The sequence below is a fragment of the Salvelinus sp. IW2-2015 genome, linkage group LG4q.1:29, assembly GCF_002910315.2.
Source record: "Salvelinus sp. IW2-2015 linkage group LG4q.1:29, ASM291031v2, whole genome shotgun sequence".
NCBI lineage: Eukaryota > Metazoa > Chordata > Actinopteri > Salmoniformes > Salmonidae > Salvelinus > Salvelinus sp. IW2-2015.
The window spans coordinates 77,204,263-77,226,816 of NC_036842.1; the positions used below are offsets into that span (position 1 = coordinate 77,204,263).

General features: G+C 44.6%; 2 protein-coding genes across 2 annotated transcripts; both read left to right on the forward strand.

Moving 5' to 3' along the window:
• Positions 1-1,862: 1,862 nt before the first annotated feature.
• Positions 1,863-4,110, forward strand: LOC111961020 (leucine-rich repeat neuronal protein 2-like). Its single transcript, XM_070439828.1, has 2 exons — positions 1,863-3,475; positions 3,894-4,110. The coding sequence occupies exons 1-2, from the start codon at positions 1,902-1,904 to the stop codon at positions 4,108-4,110; spliced, it is 1,791 nt and encodes a 596-aa protein (XP_070295929.1). The 5' UTR covers positions 1,863-1,901.
• Positions 4,111-17,486: 13,376 nt separating this feature from the next.
• On the forward strand, positions 17,487-21,161 carry LOC111962575 (protein mono-ADP-ribosyltransferase TIPARP). The gene is made up of 3 exons (XM_023985736.2): positions 17,487-19,853; positions 19,991-20,215; positions 20,299-21,161. The coding sequence occupies exons 1-3, from the start codon at positions 19,687-19,689 to the stop codon at positions 20,747-20,749; spliced, it is 843 nt and encodes a 280-aa protein (XP_023841504.1). The 5' UTR covers positions 17,487-19,686; the 3' UTR covers positions 20,750-21,161.
• Positions 21,162-22,554: the final 1,393 nt, after the last annotated feature.

The window sequence follows — 22,554 nt, forward strand, 5'->3', positions numbered from 1 at the left end:
GCGGTGGTCCTCGTGCTATGAAGCATATGTCTTGCTGTTAGACGACGAGAGTTACGATGGGCTACGTTGAGTGTTTAAACAACCAACGCACTACATACTCATATCACCACACTACTTGCACGCACCCGATGACGACGTACGCACGACCTCAGTTGACGACTCCTAGTTATGGTCTAAACAGTATCATTCGACCAATGCGTTCCACCGCCTTACACGCACGCACGCCCGAAACATACACGCAACGCTACTGCACTGAGCACGCCGCACGCAACGAGCGAGCACGCACGACACCCACGCACGCACCGCACACGCACGCACGGCACCGCACGCACGCACGCACGCCGCACGCCCAACGCAGGCCGCAGCACGCACGCCCACGCACGCACGCACGCACGTCACACGCACGCACCACGCACGCACGCCCAACGCACGCACGCACGTCACGCACGCACACACACACACACACACACACACACACACACACACACACACACACACACACACAGAGAATCAGAGCAGTAGAAGGAGAAGAGTGTCATCTGTGATGTGCCACAGTGGTGTCATCTCATTTGTGCTAACTGCTCAGACTCTGTCGTGTTTTTGTRTGTATGTGTGTGTGTGTGTGCCCGCGTGTTTGTGTTTCTGTGTATTGAAGCGATCGAGGCACCAGGCTGATGCATATCTATTTTTATTGATCAGCATCCAGCACCCTCTCTCTAACTCTCCCTCTCTTTCCCTCTCCTTTATCCCTGTCATTCCATTTTCTTTGCTCTCACTTTCTCCCATACCTCCATCTCCCTCTGTCTGTCAGTACAGATAGCTTAGTTCCACTGCAGATTACTCCTTCATCCCTCCTACTGCAGTCTCAGCTACAGCCAGACAACCTCCTCTAGTCTTCTCCTTTCCTCCTCTCCCACCTTTCCTCCTCTACCTCCTTTCCTCCTCTCCCACCAGCAGGTAGGCTATTGGTTAGTGTTGGATCAGTAATCAAAAGGTTGTTGAATTGAATCCCGAGCTGACAAAGTAAAAATGTGTCGTTCTGCCCCTGAACAAGGCAGTTAACCCACTGTTCCCTGGGTGCCGAAGATGTGGATGTGAATTAAGGCAGCCCCCCGCACCTCTCTGATTCAGAGGGGTTGAGTTAAATGCAGAAGACACATTTCAGTTGAATACATTCAGTTGGACAACTGACTAGGTATCCTCATCTCCTCCATCTCCTTTTGATATATTCCTCTTCCTCTCATTTCCTTGACACATGGTCTAGTAGTCTCTCTACCCTTTTCTTTCCATTGTGTGAGTGTGAGTGTGTGTATGTGTTTTATTTCAGACTTCCTCTGTTATCTTAACTGGTGAACACTGCCACCAGGTGGTGAYTGGTCGTCATCAGTACACACTTCGCACGCACAAATATTTTCATTCATTCAAAATATAATTCAAGTAAATAAGAAAAGAGGGACAAAAATCAAATCAAATGTAATCCATTGCATATGAAAAGAGACTGGAAATCAAATCAAATGGAATGGTTGAGAGTTGAAAGAACAGGAGGTACTCTCTCAACCTGTCCTCTGGCTTTCTAAATGTGTTACAAACCTGTCCTTAACACATTATCTTCCCCGTCTCTCTCCACCGCTCTCGCTCACTCCCTCTCTCTCTCTGCCAGGTCATCTCCTTAGTGTGTACAGAGCCATGCCCAGTACACCTGTCGCCACAATGTGACAGCGATCGTCTGACCACGGAGACCATCACCTAGACAATCCACAACACTTTAGATTCCTATGGCACTGTAACCTGGCAACAGCAGATACCTACAGCRCTGTAACTTGGCAACAACACTGAGTCACCTCAATCGAATTGCCACCACTGAATCGACTCCTCTGAATCAACTCTTCTCTGCTGTGAGGATGCTGAGGGTGTCAATGGTCCTACTGCAGAGGCAGCTAATCCTGTGTGKGTGKGTGTGTGTGTCCAGTGCACCAGTGGTCCATTCCCTGCCATGGAGCGTCTCCTGCCCGGCAGGGTGTGTGTGTCAGATCAAGCCCTGGTTTCCCCCCCAGTCATTGTCCCACGAGGTTCCAACTGTGGACTGTAACAACCTGTTCCTGACCCAGCTCCCCTCCCCTCTCCCCTTAGACACACATACCCTCTGTCTGCAGAGTAACCTGCTGTCTGCCTTGGAGACACCACTGTTACAGACACTCCCCAACCTCACAGAGCTGGATCTGTCTCAGAACCGCTTCAGCAGTGTTAGGACACTAACCTCAACCCAGCCCCAGACTCCCTCCCTGCACTCCCTACTCTCCTTGCACATGGAGGAGAACCAGCTCCGGTCCCTGGCCCCTGCCGCCTTCTCTTCCCTGCCTGCCCTACAAGAGCTCTTCCTCAGCCACAACCAGCTGGCCTCCCTGGCTCCTAGAGCCTTCTCTGGCTTGGGCTCCCTGCTACGCCTGCACCTCAACAACAACCACCTGACCTCAATTGACCCCCTCTGGTTCACCACCCTGCCCTGCCTCCAGGTGCTGATGCTGGGGGGAAACCCAGTGGAGAACCTCCCTGAACGGGGCTTCCAGGCGCTGGGGTCTCTACGCAGCCTGGTGCTGGGGGGCAWGGGGCTGAAAGGGTTGCCTGAGAGGGCCCTGGAGGGGCTGGACAGTCTGGAGAGCCTGTCCTTCTACGACAACCTCCTCACCACTGTCCCCACACAGGCTCTGAGGAGGCTCCCAGGCCTGAAGTTCCTGGACCTGAATAAGAACCGTCTGAGTCTGGTTCAGACAGGGGACTTCAGGGACCTGGTCCACCTGACAGAGCTGGGTCTGAACAACATGGAGGAGCTGGTGGTCATCGAGAGGGCAGCCATGGAGAACCTGCCTGAGCTCACCAAGCTGGAGATCACCAACAACCCCCGGCTGTCCTACATCCACCCCCAGGCCTTCTTTCAGCTGGGCAGGCTCGAGAGCCTGATGCTGAACTCCAACGCTCTGACTGCTCTGCACCAACACACTGTCCTGTCTCTRCCCAGACTGAGGGAGGTCAGCCTGCACTCCAACCCCCTCYGATGTGACTGCCTGTTTCGCTGGGTGGCTGAGGAGCACCCTCACACAGATGCTGACGCACACACAGATACACAGATGCCACAGGCTGTGAGATTTATCCAGCCCCAGGCCACATTGTGTTCTGAGCCTCCAGAGCTGAGGGCTCGCAGGGTGAGGGAGGTGTCAATCACAGAGATGTCAGCCTCCTGCCTCCCCCTCATCCCCCCTGGCATCCTCCCCCCCTACGTGGGGGTGAGAGAGGGGGAGAGGCTGGCCCTGCACTGTCGCGCCCTGGCAGAGCCTCAGCCCACAATCTACTGGGTCACTCCTTCTGGACAGAGACTGGGATCATCCAACAACACCCACAGCCCCAAGCCTGCATCCAGACCCTTCTCCAAGCCTGCATCCAGACCCTTCTCCAAGCCTGCATCCAGACCCTTCTCCAAGCCTACATCCAGACCCTTCTCCAAGCCTACATCCAGACCCCTGTCTCTTATACACATCTAGATGTGTATAAGAGACAGGGCTGGGATCATCCAACAACACCCACAGCCCCAAGCCTGCATCCAGACCCTTCTCCAAGCCTGCATCCAGACCCTTCTCCAAGCCTGCATCCAGACCCTTCTCCAAGCCTACATCCAGACCCTTCTCCAAGCCTGCATCCAGACCCTTCTCCAAGCCTGCATCCAGACCCTTCTCCAAGCCTACATCCAGACCCTTCTCCAAGCCTACATCCAGACCCTTCTCCAAGCCTGGATCCAGCCTCAACTCCAAGCCTGCATCCAGCCAGACATCCAACTACTCCTCTTACCATTCCCACTTACCCAGCCCAGCATCTGGCAATGCCTCTGTCCTCTTTTCCAGCCTCACCCCTTCCTCTCCTCCCCTCCTCTCCTCCCCTGCCTACCGGCTCCTGCCAGAGGGAACATTGGAGATTGTCATGGTGACATCCCGGGAGGCGGGTCTGTACACCTGTGTGGCTGAGAACACACTGGGGGCCGACACTCACAGTGTGACTGTAGGGGTGCAGGGGCCAGGGACAGCAAGCATGAGGAGCAGCACACATATGAATAAAGCCTAGCTATATAAATAATGAATGATATTATACACATAATAACATACACACATACATCGTTTCCAAAGATAACGTCGCTTCCAGGGATGATTTATAGGATAGATATGGCTACCACTCTTGGCGGCGGTGCGGTTATAGGTGGTTGTGAAGCCCGATCCAGGAGGCACATGTCCTGCCGCAGTTGGGACATGTTAGGGCTGAATCTGGAGATGCTTGTGGGAGTGGTTGGGAGCATTGGGGCCTGTAAATAGGACATATGACACAGTGGCAGTACATACGACAGTGGTGTGCAGTCAGATATGTATATATTTTATATATACAGTACATTTGGAAAGTATTAAGACCCCTTGACTTTTTCCACATTTTGTTATGTTACAGCCTTATTCTAAAATTGATTCAATTGTTTTTTTCTCTAATCAATCTACACACAATACTCCATAATGACAAAACAAAAACAGGTAAAAAAAAAAAAAACTGAAATATGACATTTACATAAGTATTCAGACCCTTTACTCAGTACTTTGTTGAAGCACCTACAGCCTCGAGTCTGTAATCGCTACAAGCTTGGCACACCTGTATTTGGGGAGTTTCTCCCATTCTTCTCTGCAGATTCTCTCAGGCTCTGTCGGGTTGGATGGGGAGCGTTGCTGCTCTGCTATTTTCAGGTCTCTCCAGAGATATTCGATCGGGTTTAAGTCCGGGCTCTGTCTGGGCTACTCAAGGACATTCAGAGACTTGTCACGAAGCCACTCCTGCATTGTCTTGGCTGTCTGCTTAGGGTCGTTGTCCTGTTGGAAGGTGAACCTTCACCCCATTCTGAGTGCATGAGTGCTCTGGAGCAGGTTTTCATCAAGGATCTCTCTGTACTTTGCTCCGTTCATCTTTCCCTCGATCCAGACTCCCAGTCCCTGCTGCTGAAAAACATCCCCGCAGCATGATGCTGCCACCACCATGCTTCACCGTAGGGAAGTTTCCTCCAGACGTGATTCTTGRCATTTAGGTGAAAGAGTTCAATCTTGGTTTCATCAGACCAGAGAATCTTGTTTCTCATGGCCTGAGAGTCCTTTAGGTGCCTTTTGGCAAACTCCAAGCAGGCTGTCATGTGCCTTTTACTGAGGAGTGACTTTGGTCTGGCCACTCTACCATAAAGGCCTGATTGGTGGAGAGCTGCAGAGATGGTTGTCCTTCTGGAAGTTTCTCCCATCTCTGCAGAGGAACTCTGGAGCTCTGTCAGAGTGACCATCGGGTCCCCGATTGCCCAGTTTGGCCAGGCGGCCAGCTCTAGGAAGAGTCTTGGTGGTTCCAAACTTCTTYCATTTAAGAATGATGAGGCCACTGTGTTCTTGGGGACCGTCACGTCAATGCTGCAGAAATGTTTTGGTATCCTTCCCCAGATCTGTGCCTTRACACAATCCTGTCTCAGAGTTCTACAGACAATTCCTTCAACCTCATGGCTTGGTTTTTGCTCTGACGTGTACTGTCAACTGTGGGACCTTATATAGAATATATTATCAAAAGTGTCTAAAAACCTGTTTTGTTTTGTCATTATGGGGTATTGTGTATAGACTGATGCGGGCATCTTCCACAAAATGTGGAAAAAGGGAAGGGGTCTGAATACTTTCCGAGTGCACTGTATGCATAGGCCTACACATTGACATTGTTTGAGTTTGTATAAAGAGGACACTCAAACTGTGGCACTTGCCATAGAGAAAAGAAATKGACTATTACAGGAGAGAAGTCTTACACTCTTCACTTACACAAGGGGACAGGCATTTTCCTAACAGTGTCATTTTATTGTAGCCTATCCCTGCTTTCTTTGAGGTTTTGTAAATCTAAGTGGTTAATGTGACCAGCCCTTTCTCACTCCGCCTATTCCATAGGCTTCCTGTCACCTTGCGTTATTCTTCTATCCTACTGATTTTACATAACATGACCTTGTTTTCCTACCCAGTTCTCTTTCAAATAGGATTGAGATGTATTCAATTCTATTTTGATCTATTATTTAAAAAAAGTTGGACTGATTTATGTTGATGGTTTGTTTTCCTGTCCCTTATTGCTGGAGGCAAATGAGGAGGCAGATGAGAGCAATAAATKATGCACTCTCCAAAATGGTAACAGTTGACTACACTGAATTCACAACTCAATATTTCTATCCATCTTTCTATGACAACTTAAATTCATATTTTAATCTAGAACTTTTATCTTTCTACTGGCCATGGACTGTAACAGGAATAGATCGTTATACCCGACATAACTAGAATGTTATGCAGAAGAGCCAGTATTTTTGTAGAAAAAGCACACTAAATAAAACAAAGACTCAGAAGATTATTACTTCTCATTGAACACAGACACAACTTAACAGAAATGGTGCAAGGAACTGAGCAGTTAGCATCTCAACTGGTGTTAAACTCAGTTTGGCTTCTTGATCTCTTTCTTCCCCACACAGAGGGCCTTTTGCACCTTTTACCAAGAAACAGAACTTAGCTAACAGAAAATGTCTCTTACTCAAGGCATTGATTAATTATTTTCAGAATATATTTTGTTTTAGGCCAGGAAAATGTAGAAGAAGTTAAAAGATTGAACTTTTGAACTTGGAGCTAAATGTGTCAGAGCTTTATACATGATTACAATTACAGTATAATTAATTAAGTTTATACCATGGCGTTGTTGAATACKCGTTTCTGATTGACTTGAATGGCATTTTAAAACGTGCATTATTTCCCTATAATCAAACGTTATATTTGCACAGTAGAATTCAATGGCTGTAGTTCATTCTTACATGTTCTATGTTTAGCTGCTTTTGAAAGCAAAAGTTGAATTGAAAACATTACTGGCATTGCTGAATTCGATTTTYATAATAGCAAGCTAGTACAAATGGTTTGGTTAGCTAAACTAGAAAGTCTGTTTGTTTGTTTACCAAGGCAACTACTGTCGCTATCTAGTAAACTTACTAGCTGCTTCAGTGAATCTGGAACATATTTCTACCGGCAAATTAACACATTTATACTGGTAAATGTGCTAAGTTACAGCCCCAGAATAAAAGGGATAATCAATTTGGGGCTCTATGCATTCTCTGGAAAAAAATGCAATGCAGTGGAAGGTTAGGGAGTTATGGAACACATCTTTCACGTCGTTCATTATTTCCCACAGAACAAATAGTCCCTAGTTGATTATCCCTTACATATTCTAGTGTGGCAGAAAATAACAAGTGAATTAAACTAGATGCTCCATCTCATACACTACATGACCAAAAGTATGTGGACACCTGTTCTTTGAACATTTCATTTCAAAATCATGGGCATTAATATGGAGTTGGCCCCCCCTTTGCTGCTATGACAGCCTCTACTCTTCTGGGAAGGCTTTCCACTAAATGTTTGAACATTGCTGCGGGTATTTGCTTCCATTCAGCCACAAGAGCATTAGTGAGGTCGGGCACTGATGTTGGGCGATTAGGACTAGCTCGCAGTCGGCGTTCCAATTCATCCCACAGGTGTTCTATGAGGTTGAGGTCAGGGCTCTGTGCAGGCCAGTCAAGTTCTTCCACACCGATCTTGACAAACCATTTCTGTATGGACCTCGCTTTGTGCATGGTGGCATTGTCATGCTGAAACAGGAAAGGGCCTTCCCCTAACTGTTGCCACAAAGTTGGAAGCACAGAATTGTCTAGAATGTATGCTGTAGCGTTAAGATTTCCCTTCACTGGAACTAAGGGGCCTGGCCTGAACCATGAAAAAGATCCCCAGACCATTATTCCTCATCCACCAAACTTTACAATTGGCACTACGCATTCGGGCAGGTAGTGTTCTCCTGGCATCCACYAAACCTAGATTTGTCCATCGGACTGCCAGATGGTGAAGCGTGATTCATTACTCCAGAGAACGCGTTTCCACTGCTCCAGAGTCAAATGGAGGCAAGCTTTACACCACTCCATCCGACGCTTGGCATTGCGCATGKTGATCTTAGGCTTGTGTGCGGCTGCTCGGCMAAGGAAACCCATTTCATGAAGCTCCCAACAAACAGTTATTGTGCTGATGTTGCTTCCAGAGGCAGTTTGGAACTCAGTAATGATTGTTGCAACCAAGGACAGACGATTTTTACCCGCTACACCAGAGCTGCCCAACCCTCTTCCTGGAGATCTACCATCCTTGGACTGAAAACCTACAGGACAGTAGATCTCCAAGAAGAGGGTTGGGCAGCCCTGCGCTACACGCTTCAGCACTCGGCGGCCCGTTCTGTAAACTTGTGTGGCCTACCACTTCGCGGCTGAGCCATTGATGCTCCTAGACGTTTCCACTTTACAATAACAGCAATAACAGCGCTCTAGCAGGGCAGAAATTTTATGAACTGTCTTGTTGGAAAGGTGGAATCCTATGATGGTGCTACGTTAAAAGTCACTGAGATCTTCAATAAGGCCATTATACTGCCAATGTTTGTCTATGGAGATTGCATGGCTGTGTGATCCATTGTATACACTTGTCAGTAATGGGTGTTGCTGAAATAGACRAATCAACTCATTTGATGGGGTGCCCACATACTTTTGTATATATATTGTATGTGCCCTCATAAACCAGTCCTGGTTGTTTTCTAGGCCCTTCTGTAACGGCATTCTACGTCGTCCTCCTCCTCAGACGAGGAGAGGAGAGAGGGATCAGATGACCAATGTGCAGCGAGGTATGTAGACATCATGAATTTATTAGACAAGACGAACACTGAACCAAACTATACTTGATAAATACAAAATAACAAACAAACAACGTAGACTGACCTGAACATGCAAACTACATAAAATGAAGAACGCACGAACAGGAAAGAACGAACGAGACGAGACAGTACCGTGTGGTGCAATAAACACAGACACAGCGACAATCACCCACAAAACAAACAGTGAGAACAGCCTACCTTAAATATGGTTCTCAATCAGAGGAACGTCAAACACCTGCCTCTAATTGAGAACCATATCAGGCACATTAAACCCAACATAGAAACACAACACATAGAATGSCCACCCAGCTCACGTCCTGACCAACAAAACAAAGGATTAACACAATAACTAGGGTCAGAACGTGACACCTTCACACAGCACTGCCATTGTTTGCCTGGACTTACTACTTGATGATTTAGTAGAAGGATAGCACTGGCTGTTCTCAAACACAACAAAAATCATACAGGAATCATAGTGATCCCATCCTGACCTGGTTCGGTGTCAGATTCGAGGGARACGGACGTAGTCCATCCTGCCTAAGCAGGTTTTACCCACAATCACCTTAGCAAAGAACCCTGTGTCTTCGTCTCCCTTCAGCCCTCTGACGGAGTAGTGGTGGGCTCGCTGGGAAAAACGGGCAAAGTAAATGCCATGGCTGTGACGGCTAGTGGGTCTCGCCACACTAGCAGTCTCTATTGCACTCCAAACTGCACACTGCAACTGGATCCTGGACTTCCTGACGGGCCGCTCCCAGGTTGTAAAGGTAGGTAACAACATATCCACCACGCTAATCCTCAACACAGGGGCCCCTCAGGTGTGTGTGCTCAGTACCCTCCTGTACTCCCTGTTCACTCATGACTGCATGGCCAGGCACGACTCCAACACCCTCATTAAATTTGCCGATGACACAACAGTGGTAGGCCTGATCAACGACAACGATGAGACAGCCTATAGGGAGGATGTCAGAGACCTAGCCATGTGGTGCCAGGACAACAACCTCTCCCTCAACGTGATCAAGACAAAGGAGATGATTGTGGACTAGAGGAAAAGGAGGACCGAGCACGTCCATTCTCATCGACGGGGCTGCAGTGGAGCAGGTTGAGAGCTTCAAATTCCTTGGTGTCCACATCACCAACAAACTAACATTGTCCAATCACACCAAGACAGTCGTGAAGAGGGCACAACACCTATTCCCCCTCAGGAGACTGAAAATATTTGGCATGGGTCCTCAGATCCTCAAAAGGTTCTACAGCTGCACCATCGAGAGCATCCTTACTGGTTGCATCACTGCCTGGTATGGCAACTGCTCGGCTTCCGACCGCAAGGCACTACAGAAGGTAGTTCGTATGGCCCAGTACATCTCTGGGGCCAAGCTTCCTGCTATCCAGGACCTCTATACCAGGCAGTGTCAGAGGAAGGCCCTAAAAATTGTCAAAGACTCCAGCCACCCTAGTCATAGACTGTTGTCTCTGCTACCGCACAGCAAGCGGTACCGGAGCATCAGGTCTAGGTGCAAGAGGCTTCTGAACAGCTTCTACCCCAAGCCATAAGACTCCTGAACATCTAGTCAAATAGCTACCCAGACTATTTGCAATGCCCCCCTCCCCTCTTTACACCACTGCTACTCTCTGTTGTGATCTATGCATAGTCAATTTCATAACTCTACCTACATGTACATACTACCTCAGCTAACCAGTGCCCCCGCACACTGATTCTGTATCGGTACCCCCCTGTATATTGTCTTGCTATTGTTATTTTACTGCTGCTCTTTAATTACTTTTTACTTTTATCTCTTATTTTTATCCATATTTTATTGAAACTGCATTGTTGGTTAGGGGCTCGTAAGTAAGCATTTCACTGTAAGGTCTACACCTGTAGTATTTGGCGCATGTGAGAAATACAATTTGATTTGATTTGATAATAGCGTAGCTGGGTGATTCTGCAACTGTGTGAACTTCTATGTCCTCAGGGTCAATTTTGGGGATTTTCTTAAAAAATCTATGTTTTTATTCTTTATATGTTATGTTCACACTACAATCACCCAAGATTTTATAACACCTTTCTATCAAGTATTTTTGATACTTTTCAGATGGATTTTATACCTMAATTTCACTGTTTTGCCCTTGTCCCTGACCCATACTTTTGAGCTTCTACTATGTTTTTCTATGAGAAAACATTAATAATTACACATTATGTAATGTTATCTTCTAGAGAAAGAGTCAATTAAATAAAATCCATATCAATATTTATTGTGAGTATGCCCTTTATATTGTTATTTACACAACACATACCTGTCCTTTGGTATTGGTGTCATTTCCACCACTGAGGACAAATTCCTCATTATTAAAGTTTTGTCAAGAGAATGTTAATTTAGTTACCATGGAAACTTATTGTGACACTGAAGCACATGGCTGAAGCAGACAGTTGTTAATGTTAAGTGWTGTCCAGAAATTGAAGAAAAATCTAGGTAAATATTGCTTGTGTAGAGAATATGTTTTTTATCAGTCATTTCCAAACAGGCTATAATTTATTAAATTTGTGGTAGAACTTTGATTTTTAAAATATATTTTATGTACTTAGTGTAAACTATATGCTAGCTGTAATACTAGCCAAAGCATGCTAAGCAGTCTGTCATTTTTCTCCATGAACAATAGAAGTGTCATTTCCATCACGGTCACTGTGGTGGAAATAACAGAACATGGTGGAAATGACAAAAATCCATTATGTTATTACTTTTTACTTTTTTTTAGTTTAGGTTTATTTAATCATGTTTTAAAACCTGTTATGGCTGCAGCCCGACACCGGTACACCTATGACAACATCCAGCTCAAGTGCAGGGCGCGAAATTCAAAATCTATTTTTTTTTTTAATATTTAACTTTCACACATTAACAAGTCCAATACAGCATATGAAAGGTAACATCTTTGTGAATCAAGCAACATGGTCGATTTTTAAAATGTTTTACAGGGAAGACAAAATATTGTAAATCTATTAGCTAACACACGTTAGCAAAAGACACCACTTTTTTTTCTCCATCAGTTTTTTACTCCATTCAGTAGCTATTCACAAATTCGACCAATAAAGATATACAGTGGGGAGAACAAGTATTTGATACACTGCCGATTTTGCAGTTTTCCTACTTACAAAGCATGTAGAGGTCTGTACATTTTTATTCATAGGTACACTTCAACTGTGAGAGACGGAATCTAAAACAAAAAATCCAGAAAATCACATTGTATGATTTTTAAGTAATTAATTTGCATTTTATTGCATGACATAAGTATTTGATCACCTACCAACCAGTAAGAATTTGGCTCTCACAGACCTGTTAGTTTTTCTTTAAGAAGCCCTCCTGTTCTCCACTCATTACCTGTATTAACTGCACCTGTTTGAACTCGTTACCTGTATAAAAGACACCTGTCCACACACCAATCAAACAGATCCAACCTCTCCACATGGCCAAGACCAGAGGCTGGTGTAAGGACATCAGGGATAAATTGTAGACCTGTACAAGGCTGGATGGGCTACAGGACAATAGGCAAGCAGCTTGGTGAGAAGGCAACAACTGTTGGCCAATTATTAAAAATTGGAAGAAGTTCAAGATGACGGTCAATCACCCTCGGTCTGGGGCTCCATGCAAGATTCACCTCGTGGGGCATCAATGATCTGAGGAATGTGAGGGATCAGCCCAGAACTACACGGCCGGACCTGGTCAATGACCTGAAGAGAGCTGGGACCACAGTCTCAAAGAAAACCATTAGTAACACACTACGCCGTCATGGATTAAAATCCTGCAGCGCACGCAAGGTCCCCCTGCTCAAGCCAGGCAGTCCAGGCCCGTCTGAAGTTTGCCAATGACCATCTGGATGATCCAGAGGAGGAATGGGAGAAGGTCATGTGGTCTGATGAGACAAAAATAGAGCTTTTTGGTCTAAACTCCACTCGCCGTGTTTGGAGGAAGAAGAAGGAATGAGTACAACCCAAGAACACCATCCCAACCGTGGAAGCATGAGGTGGAAACATCATTCTTTGGGGATGCTTTTCTGCAAAGGGGACAGGACGACTGCACCGTATTGAGGAGAGGATGGATGGGCCATGTATCGCGAGATCTTGACCAACAACCTCCTTCCTCAGTAAGAGCATTGAAGATGGGTCGTGGCTGGGTCTTCCCAGCATGACAACGACCCGAAACACACAGCCAAGGCAACTAAGGAGTGGCTCCGTAAGAGCATCTCAAGGTCCTGAGTGGCCTAGCCAGTCTCCAGACCTGAACCCAATAAGAAAGTCCGTATTGCCAGCGACAAGCCCCGAAACCTGAAGGATCTGGAGAAGGTCTGTATGGAGGAGTGGGCCAAAATCCCTGCTGCAGTGTGTGCAAACCTGGTCAAGAACTACAGAAACGTATGATCTCTGTAATTGCAAACTAAGGTTTCTGTACCAAATATTAAGTTCTGCTTTTCTGATGTATCAAATACTTATGTCATGCAATAAAATGCCAATTAATTACTTAAAAATCATACAATGTGATTTTCTGGATTTTTTGTTTTAGATTCCTTCTCTCACAGTTGAAGTGTACCTATGATAAAAATTACAGACCTCTACATGCTTTGTAAGTAGGAAAAACTGCAAAATCGTCAGGTATCAAATACTTGTTCTCCCCACTGTATATAGCCACTAACCAAGAAACAAATTCATAAGATGACAGTCTGATAACATATTTATGTTATAGATATGTTTTTTTTAGAAAAATGTGCATATTTCAGGTATAAATCATAAATTACATTTCACCTACAATCAGAAATTGCACCGAAAGCAGCCATAACATTTACAGACACCAACGTCAAATACCTAATTACTCATCATAAAACATTTCTGAAAAATACATACTGTGCAGCAATTGAAAGACAGGCATCTTGTGATTCCAGACAATATTTCCGATTTATTAATGTTTTTACAGCGAAAACAAAATGTAGCGCTATATTAGCATAGCCACAATAGCCAGAAACACTTGGGCGCCCACGACCAGTTCACATGCACGACAGATATATGAAATAACATTCATAATTGGGTCTTACTTTTGCTGATCTTTCATCAGAATGTTGATCAAGGTGTCCTTAGTCCTGATGAGTCGTTCAATCCATTCAGAATGGCAACTTTCCCTCTTCATTTAGCATGGGTACTAGTCGAGTGGCACGGATCTCTCSAACGTAAAAWAAAGTCAGAGAACGGAACAMGGCAAAACTCCCGAAAAAATTCAAATAATCTGATTAAACTATATTGAAAAAACATACATTACGATGATATGGTCACATTTATCAAATAAAATACGAGCCGGAGATAGTTGTCGTCCGAAACGGCAGCAAAACAGAACGCAATCTCACTTCCAAGTCGCGCGCTTCAGAGTTCCGGAAGTGGACGGTCACGTCAAAGAAATAGCTTTTATTCCACCTCAGAACAAGATGAACACAAAATTTCTTCTCTCACATCCTCTTGACACCCAGAGGAAGGCGTATGAAGTGTACGTAGGGTCCTACRTATCATGACSATGTATAGGCAGAACGTTGAAGAGAGCATAGATTTCTGACATTCTACTTCCTGGTCAGGGAAAGTGCTGCCAAATGACTTCTGTTCCACTCAGAGAAAAAATTCAAACGGTTTTAGAAACTAGAGATTGTTTTCTATCCAATAGTAATAATAATATGCATATTGTACGAGCAAGAATTGAGTACGCGGCCGTTTGAAATGGGCACCTTTTTCTGGCTACTCAATACTTTCCCTGCAGCCATAACAGGTTAAATTAATTTAATCTAGAAAATGCTCCAAGGTGTGCACAATTGGAAAACTTAAGTACTATTTTTCTTTGTTTTTAGAAGATGCCACATGAAACAGCACAGAGGTCACAGACAGAAACAAAATAAAACGTGATCCTATACGATACCAGGAACATCTGCAAAAAGTTCAGGGAGAGATACTGGGAGAAGGGAGAAGTGAAATCTATCTCTGAGCTTACAAAGCGAGAACAAAGAAGCAAGAGATGGCAATGAAAATGTAACCAACGGAATAGAAGACAGACTTTAAAGAGAACAGTTGCAATGGAGACCTACCTATCAGGCAACACAACACCTTAGTAACCAGAGGACTTGCAGCCAGAACATGAGGCCATCATAACTGCCCCTAGCTTACCTGCCCCTGATGCACGCCCTGATACCCCTTCCTCATCATCTGCAACAGGAATGAGAAGTTGAATACTTGCTGGAAGGAAAAAGGTTGGAAGAGGTCGCTCAAAAACATAGAGATCTTTGCATGGCAAATGTCAAACTTGATAAAGCTTAACGGAAAACTGAGAAATACAAAAAAAGGTATGATCTACTGATGAAAAAAATGGAGAGACAATATTCCCCAAAGACAAATACAAAACAGAAAATGAAGGGAACTCCGAAGACCTTGAAAAGGATTTTATTGTTTATTGTTTGATGCTGGTGAGCAGACATGGTGGTTTGAGTGGAAAAACAAAGCTGAAGAGAGAGAGAAGGAAAAACAAAGAGGCAAACATGGAGAAGTTCACTGTACATTTGACAGTTAAAGAAAAGGTGTGTGGCACACTGCATATTCTACTGGAGGACTTCTCCAAAGGATTGAAAGAGAAGTTGGGGAAACACGTGTACAACATTCGACACCAATATTCCAAACTGAAAGAATTAAAAGAGAATCTGCAGAAAGAGGAGATCATCGTACATATTGACTTTGCAGAGAACTCGGGTGCAACTTTCACTGGGGATGTCCCCCACACATTCTAAAATTGCATTTTTGTTCCCCTCCTGTTTTATCATTGGAATGTGATACAAAATCAGGCTACGGTGTGCTTTAGGACCATGCAGACGCCKCCGAGTAGTCGGATAGGCTGTTTGGAGTGTTTATCTGACTGAATAAAACGAATTATAATAAAGTTGCACTTTGGTGATTCTCACAAGGAGGTGACCCTCCACACCTGAGTTGGGTATACCACAAATGACGCAGTTTCACTTCGCTCACTGAGCTCTTCTATGCGGATGACCCTTACCGTGAGCTCTGCCCATCGGCTACTTTGGAATTTTACTTTGTCTTTAATTAATGAAATGTTTAACAATGGTTGTTCAAAATGTTTGCAATAAAATATTGTTTTCATACGTTTTTTTTATACATGAATGTAATTTCCACCACACCTTGTCATTTCCACCACACCCATATTTTTGRGGTAAATTAGTATATTATGTATAATTTACATTGATTGATTTGTTTTAGATAGGGAAATCATATTGTTGTTATCATAATCGCTCAAAAAGGTTGGGTGGAAATATCTTATTTTTTATGATAAATAAATGTTTTCAGCTGTCACAAAGGCAAGTTTATACATTCAGGCGTTGTGTTGAATTATTTAATTTTAGTAAAACCTTAAAAAGCACTTAAAATAATACTCAATGCAAGTTAATGTACAAAAGTATAAGAAATGTGTTATAAATTAATTGTATGATATTTCATTTTCAACTAACACTGATGTTTAATGATGTGATGTAAATTAAATTTGTCTATGGCTGTCTGAGAAAAATATATACATTCCTGAATAGTACGATCGCAGCCATTATCAAAAATTATTTCTAGACAAATCAAAGACAATTATAATACTGGTAAAATGGTGTTTCAATACATTTTAATTTCTGAAAGCTTGCAGGGCCAAAGAGCCCGAAGTTACAGAATCACCCGCCTATAAATGTTAAAAAGTTGCCAAGACCTGCACGCTTGCTACGCTGTCTCCTCACTCACGTGACCAAATAGTGGACTCTTGCAGCGTTCAAATGCTTGTCAGAACTAGGAAACTTCCGACTTGCTACCTGGTCGGCATAAACTGCATGCTGCAGTGCTCTCTCAGCGCACCCACACACACTTTAGGCCCTTCCCACCACTCACTCACTCAGCAACAGCCTGCCTCACTGGGTGATAGTCGCAGCAGACGGTCACAGTGAAATATATATATTTATGTTAAATGCTATGTGTGAACGCTGCGTGTAACAAATCCGGTATCAGGATAAATAAAAAGCAAGGTCTGCTAACTTTCTTTAATTATGTTTAATTAACGCAAACAATGAWTGGCAAATGCAATTTTCGTATATACGGGTTCACTGTATCACCGCGCAGGGTAAAACAGGGAACTGCCAAGTACGTAAACAGCTGTTCTTATACTGTGATGACGTAGTTCCAACGCGTCTGTTGGCCTATCACAGTAGAGGCTGAGCGCGGTTTAGACTTTGCTCCACCTTTGCTGGCCCTCGGACTTGTCCAAGTCCCTTAGTGCTGTCCTTTGTCCACATCTGGTTGCTGGGTAGATTAATTTGTTTGTTGTATTGTTTTATGTAATAGGCTACTTTAGCCTGCACTACATCGCTCAATGTTATATAAACAAAACAATTTCCCCCAGTAGCTAGAATTGAGTATTAATTAAATATTAATGTGCATGGATGCTGTTGTGCTACTACTTATTGTTTAGGCGTAGATGCGTGTCAGGTAACGTTAAGCTTGCTAGCGTTCTTACTCGTCTATTTAATTGTGGTGTTATTTGAGGTAGCCTAGGAATAACRATGAATTTATTTGATGAGGATGTATGTGAGGATGTACAGTATGTATATGAATATGCGTCAAAGCTACAGTTATCCCTGTTTTGACAGTGCAATTTTCTGAATTTAGTTTTGTATTATAAAACAATGTGACTGTAAATGAAATGAAGTCTTCATGACCGCCATTGCATGATTTTCTATTTTGACAGTGTGTTTCTTATTGAAGCAGGCCTAATGGAAGACCATCAATCAGGTGATCTGCCAAGGAAGTGGAGGACCGTAGCCCAGCCGTCAAACCCAAGATCCATGTCTGTCCTCCCTTAGCCAGGCAACTCCCACCAGCCCAGCACATGTCTCCATACCAAAAGCAGGACACCCCACCATCCTAACACCAGAGCTTATCCCAGGAGACCCCATACAGCTATGGCTCCATCCTCCCAGCAGCCTCCACTCAACACCAGACAGGTCCGACCTCCAAAAACGGCTCCAACAACCAGGCAGGTCCAGCAGCCAATGACGGCTCCAAAAACCAGGCAGGTCCGGCAGCCAATGACGGCTCCAAAAATCAGGCAGGTCCGGCAGCCAAAGACGGCTACCACAACAATTCCGGTCCGGCAGCCAAATACGGCTCCCACAACAAGGCAGGTCTGGCAACCAAATACGGCTCCCACAACAAGGCAGGTCCGGCAACCAAATACGGCTCCCACAACAAGGCAGGTCCGGCAACTAAAGACGGCTCCAACAACCAAAAACATATCTAAAACCCAGAACCAGAGGGCTTCCAGTGCCCATAAGGTTAAATGCCCTAAATCCTCCTGTGCCCAGCAGAAGCAGCCCAGAGTACCCAAGCCTGGGGGCTCTGTCCAACCTGTGACCAATAATGTCAAGCCCCAACTGAGATCCCAGCCCCAGAGACCATATACACGGTCCCAGCACAGACACCAGCCACAGGCCCAGTGTCCACAGCCCTATTCCATCAAAACTCGATCCTCCACCCGAAGCTCAGCTAAGACTCCCAACTGCCCTTCAACCAAACCTAAGCCTTCCATTCCACCTAAATCTAATTCGCCCAAAACTGCCAACCTCATTTCCCGGCACAACGCCTGGAACATGCCCCCATGACACCACCCCCAGTCCTATGAGAACATTATGATCTGTGATCACTTCCTGCTGGGGTACTGCCGCAAGAGGGAGAGGTGCCACCTGTACCACACGCAGTACCCCTTCCACTGGCAGCTGAAGAGGACTGACACCCCGGTGTGGGTCAGCCTGGAACCCAGCTGAAAGCAGAACGTTGGTTCTGTGACCCGGATAAGGAAAGGGTCTACCTGACACATGGGTGAGTGAGTGGCACGAGGTAGATGTTGCCTTCCTCCACAGATCTTCAGATGACCCTGGCCTATATCCCGATTTCTAACCATGAGAAAATGTCTGGCCCTGTATCAATGGTAAGGGGCAACTTCTACCTTATCAGAGTGGGTATAGTTAACAGACCAGGGCTAATTACTTGAGGTTGGAGCTTGCAGCTTTAGGATTATTCCATTGGTTCCTTTAAAATGGGTAGCTAAAGTATTTGACCCAGGTCTGATGGGTAATGGTAATGTTATGTGAAGTAATGTAAGTCTTTCCTCTCTTAATAATCATTCACATTTGAAAAGAAAAGAACTACTCCCTCAGACAGCTCTTCTTCTAGGACTCTCAAGGACCAACTCTGCCTGAACTTTGTCTCACTGATGGTGGAGAATTCCACTGTGTACAGCCAAGTCAGGAGGCTGTCCAACACCACTGGCCCAGAGCTGAACCCTCACTTCCCAACACAGTGGCGCTTTTCTTCTGGGAATCTGACTATGGCTGGGAAGCCTATGGAGAAGTGTGTCCCACCCACCAAACTCAGTTCTCCCTCTTGTGGTGTTTTTACTTCATGTTTGGTGTGAGGAAGTGAAAGCCTACTGGCCATCTCAAATTTGACAAAGCCATTTTCATTTGTTTAGAGAAGTTCTTAGCCCTCAGTCTGTAGATGGCTTTCCTCTCCTCCTTTCCTTGATGACCTCTGATGGATGAAATGGATTGCTAGAACATGTCCTGACCTTTGAAGTGACCTATGACTCCTTTGGAGTAGATTGACTCTAATAACGGATACTGGATCAGCTATTTAAGCAAATGTCTACTGGTCTACAGAACTAGGGCTAGGGAAATCTACAGAACTAGGGCTAGGGAAATCTGTTTCTAGATCTGTGGTTTGGGGCTGACTTCATCCTCCTCCCCTGTACCACCTAGTTGAACCTCGAGCTCATGCTGGACTGTCTTAGTAAGGGTCAAGACAGCTGCTGGCTGGGTAAAGACTGGGCCTGTGTAAATCTCAAGATGCTTACCGAGAAAAAGTTAATCACAGACTCCACCCACCGCATCAGATGCAGACCCACCTTCCGCTCGCCAGACTCCCTAAGACAACACCTCAGGTACAAGCATGCAGTCAGTTACACGTTGCATTGGATTTCAATGTGGATGTTGTTCATACTGTCTTTCATTTTCATTGCCTTGAGATGTGAAAATCAATTTCAGTGTTAACAAGACAATGTGAATGTGAATCTCCTAGGACACTCCCAGTTGGACAGGTAACCCTCCCCAGTCTTGAGGTGGACCCTATGGAGAATTTCAGCTGCCGGTACACACTGATGTGGACCCTGAGTCCAGGGAACCCCTTTTCCATGCTGGAGGTTCCTCCTGGGCCGCTAGTTTACAGGACGGTTCACGACCTGTTCCACAGAACCATGCCAGAGAGCCAGGCCCAGATCACCTTCCATTGGGACATGTATAGAATGTAAGACTTGCCTCATAACATTCGGCATTTCAAATACATTAAATTGATTCCAATGGAGGGTTGTGTTGTTTTGTGTTTTCCAGGCAGAAGAAGCACATGGAGGACACGCAGGACAATTGTAGCGTGGTCCTGGAGAGACACCTGTTCCATGGAACATGCGAGAGCGCCGCCATGGACATCTGCCGACAGAACTTCGACCCTCGTGTGGCRAAACCCACTAGTCATTACGGCCGTGGCGTTTACTTCGCCCATGAAGCTTTTCGGTCCCGCCTCTACTCCATCAGAGGGCTGGGGGGAGACTTTACAGACTGTGGGTTCATGTTCCTGGCTAAGGTGCTTGTGGGTAAAGCCGGTGTAGGAAAGATTGACTATGTCCTTCCCCCTCGACTCCCCAACCCCAAGTCAGGACGGCATCACTACGATTCCTGTGCGGATCAGAAGCATCCTACCATATTTGTGTTTGACAACAGCCAGTGCTACCCCTACTACCTCATCAAGTACAAAGTCCTGGCAATCAATCGCAGTGCTGTGTGAAGGGCATATAAAACAGAACCAGGAATGGTTTAGGAGGGCACATTATTTTGGATGGAGTATTGTTGACTTTACACTTATTTACACTTTCACTCAAAATTGGACAGCCAGTTACTTGCGACACTGAAATGTACTATAACAATGTTCAATTAACCATTAGGTCAAGAGTTCAAGACTTGTGGATTGATTGGTTTCTTTTGTTGCCTTTTAATTTAAGTCACTCAACATTTAGTCTATTTGTAGAACTATAATGAACACAATGTTAGACATGTTCTTTCTTTTGGTAAAAGGCCATCTGTGGAAGAAATGGATAAAGAAGTCAAACTGTTCCTAACAGCTCAATTTCTTCCATCAACTCTGTTAAGTTGTCTGTGTTCAATGAGAAGTAAAATAAACTTTGTCTGATACCTTGTCATTCTTTTCACTGAAAATCCATTAGATGCAATGCATCACAGCTGATCATAGTCAATAAACCAATGTAAATTGATAACTGAGTTTTGTATGAATTAAATATTCTGAAACAGTGGTGGCCAAAGTGTATAAATTGTGTAGTTCTGATTGCCACATCTCAGAGCTTCTGTGCCCTCTTGTGGAGAAATATCCCACTCCGTAGTCATGGTTGATCAAGTTTGTAACTTATCCAGTTGACATATCTTTTGTGACGGTTTAGTGTATGTTTGTGCATTTTAAATATTAACTTTGCTATCAATTCAGTTTGTTACTGTGATTTGCATCTGCTCTAAACATTCTCACTTATTTGGATAGTTACAAAAATAAGGATTAAATGTTCTATTAACTGCTCTAATGAATCTTGTAAAATTCACAAATATGTAGGGTTYTTACTATTCATATTTTAGCATGGAGAGGGCTGGACTGAGGGAGAGATGGTAGCTAAAATAACTGCAGTCAGTCAGGTGAATAAGTTCATCTTGACACCTTTATTCCTGTCCTGCTGCACAGTTGCCATTTTGTTAAAGAGTAAATACATCTTAAATAGTTAAAACAGTTGATATTTTCACAATCAAACTTCCAAACCCACATCCTCTCTCACATGTTCACACTACAAGCAAGCCCTTTTTGGTTTCAGTCCTTGGGCAAAACCCCCCAATGTCCATGTTTTTGTCCCCAAAAGTCTCCCTTCAGACATGATTACCGATRGCCTGCTGGTCTTGTATTCCTCAATGACAATTGATGTCCAGTTTCTAAGCATTTACCTTTAGATGTGTGCCCATAACTGCCAGTCAGTCAAAGCACAGAGTATAGACAGACAAGGGACATTGTGTGAGATGTAGAATATAACAGCCAACTATAGTTCAGACAACTGTACAGTTCACATCTAACACCAGAGGTCTACTTGATAAACAAGTTACATAGCAGGTCTGATTTGTTTAACATTACACAGTAGATCACTATGGGGACAAAGATCTACATTTGTTTAAGATTGGCTATTTATTTTTCAAGGTACAGAGTATCTTTACGGTTATGGAGTGCCCTATACTAATACAACACAAATAATATTTTCTGTTAAAAACACTTTTTTTCAGACCCCAAAATCATCAACAATAAATTGAGAATAAAACACACAGAAGACCAACATCATCCCTGAATCCCTCAGAGCTCCAGAATATAATCTGTGGTCCACACAACACAGTAGAGGTGTTCCACCCAGACAGAGCCAGAAAAGGTATAGTGGCTGTTGTCGGAGGTAACGGTCAAGCCTGTGTGCAGTGTCTTCATCAACAGACCCCTTCATCCCCTGGGTCCAACATATGAAGGGTAGCAACCCAGGAAAGGTGAGATGATCTTGG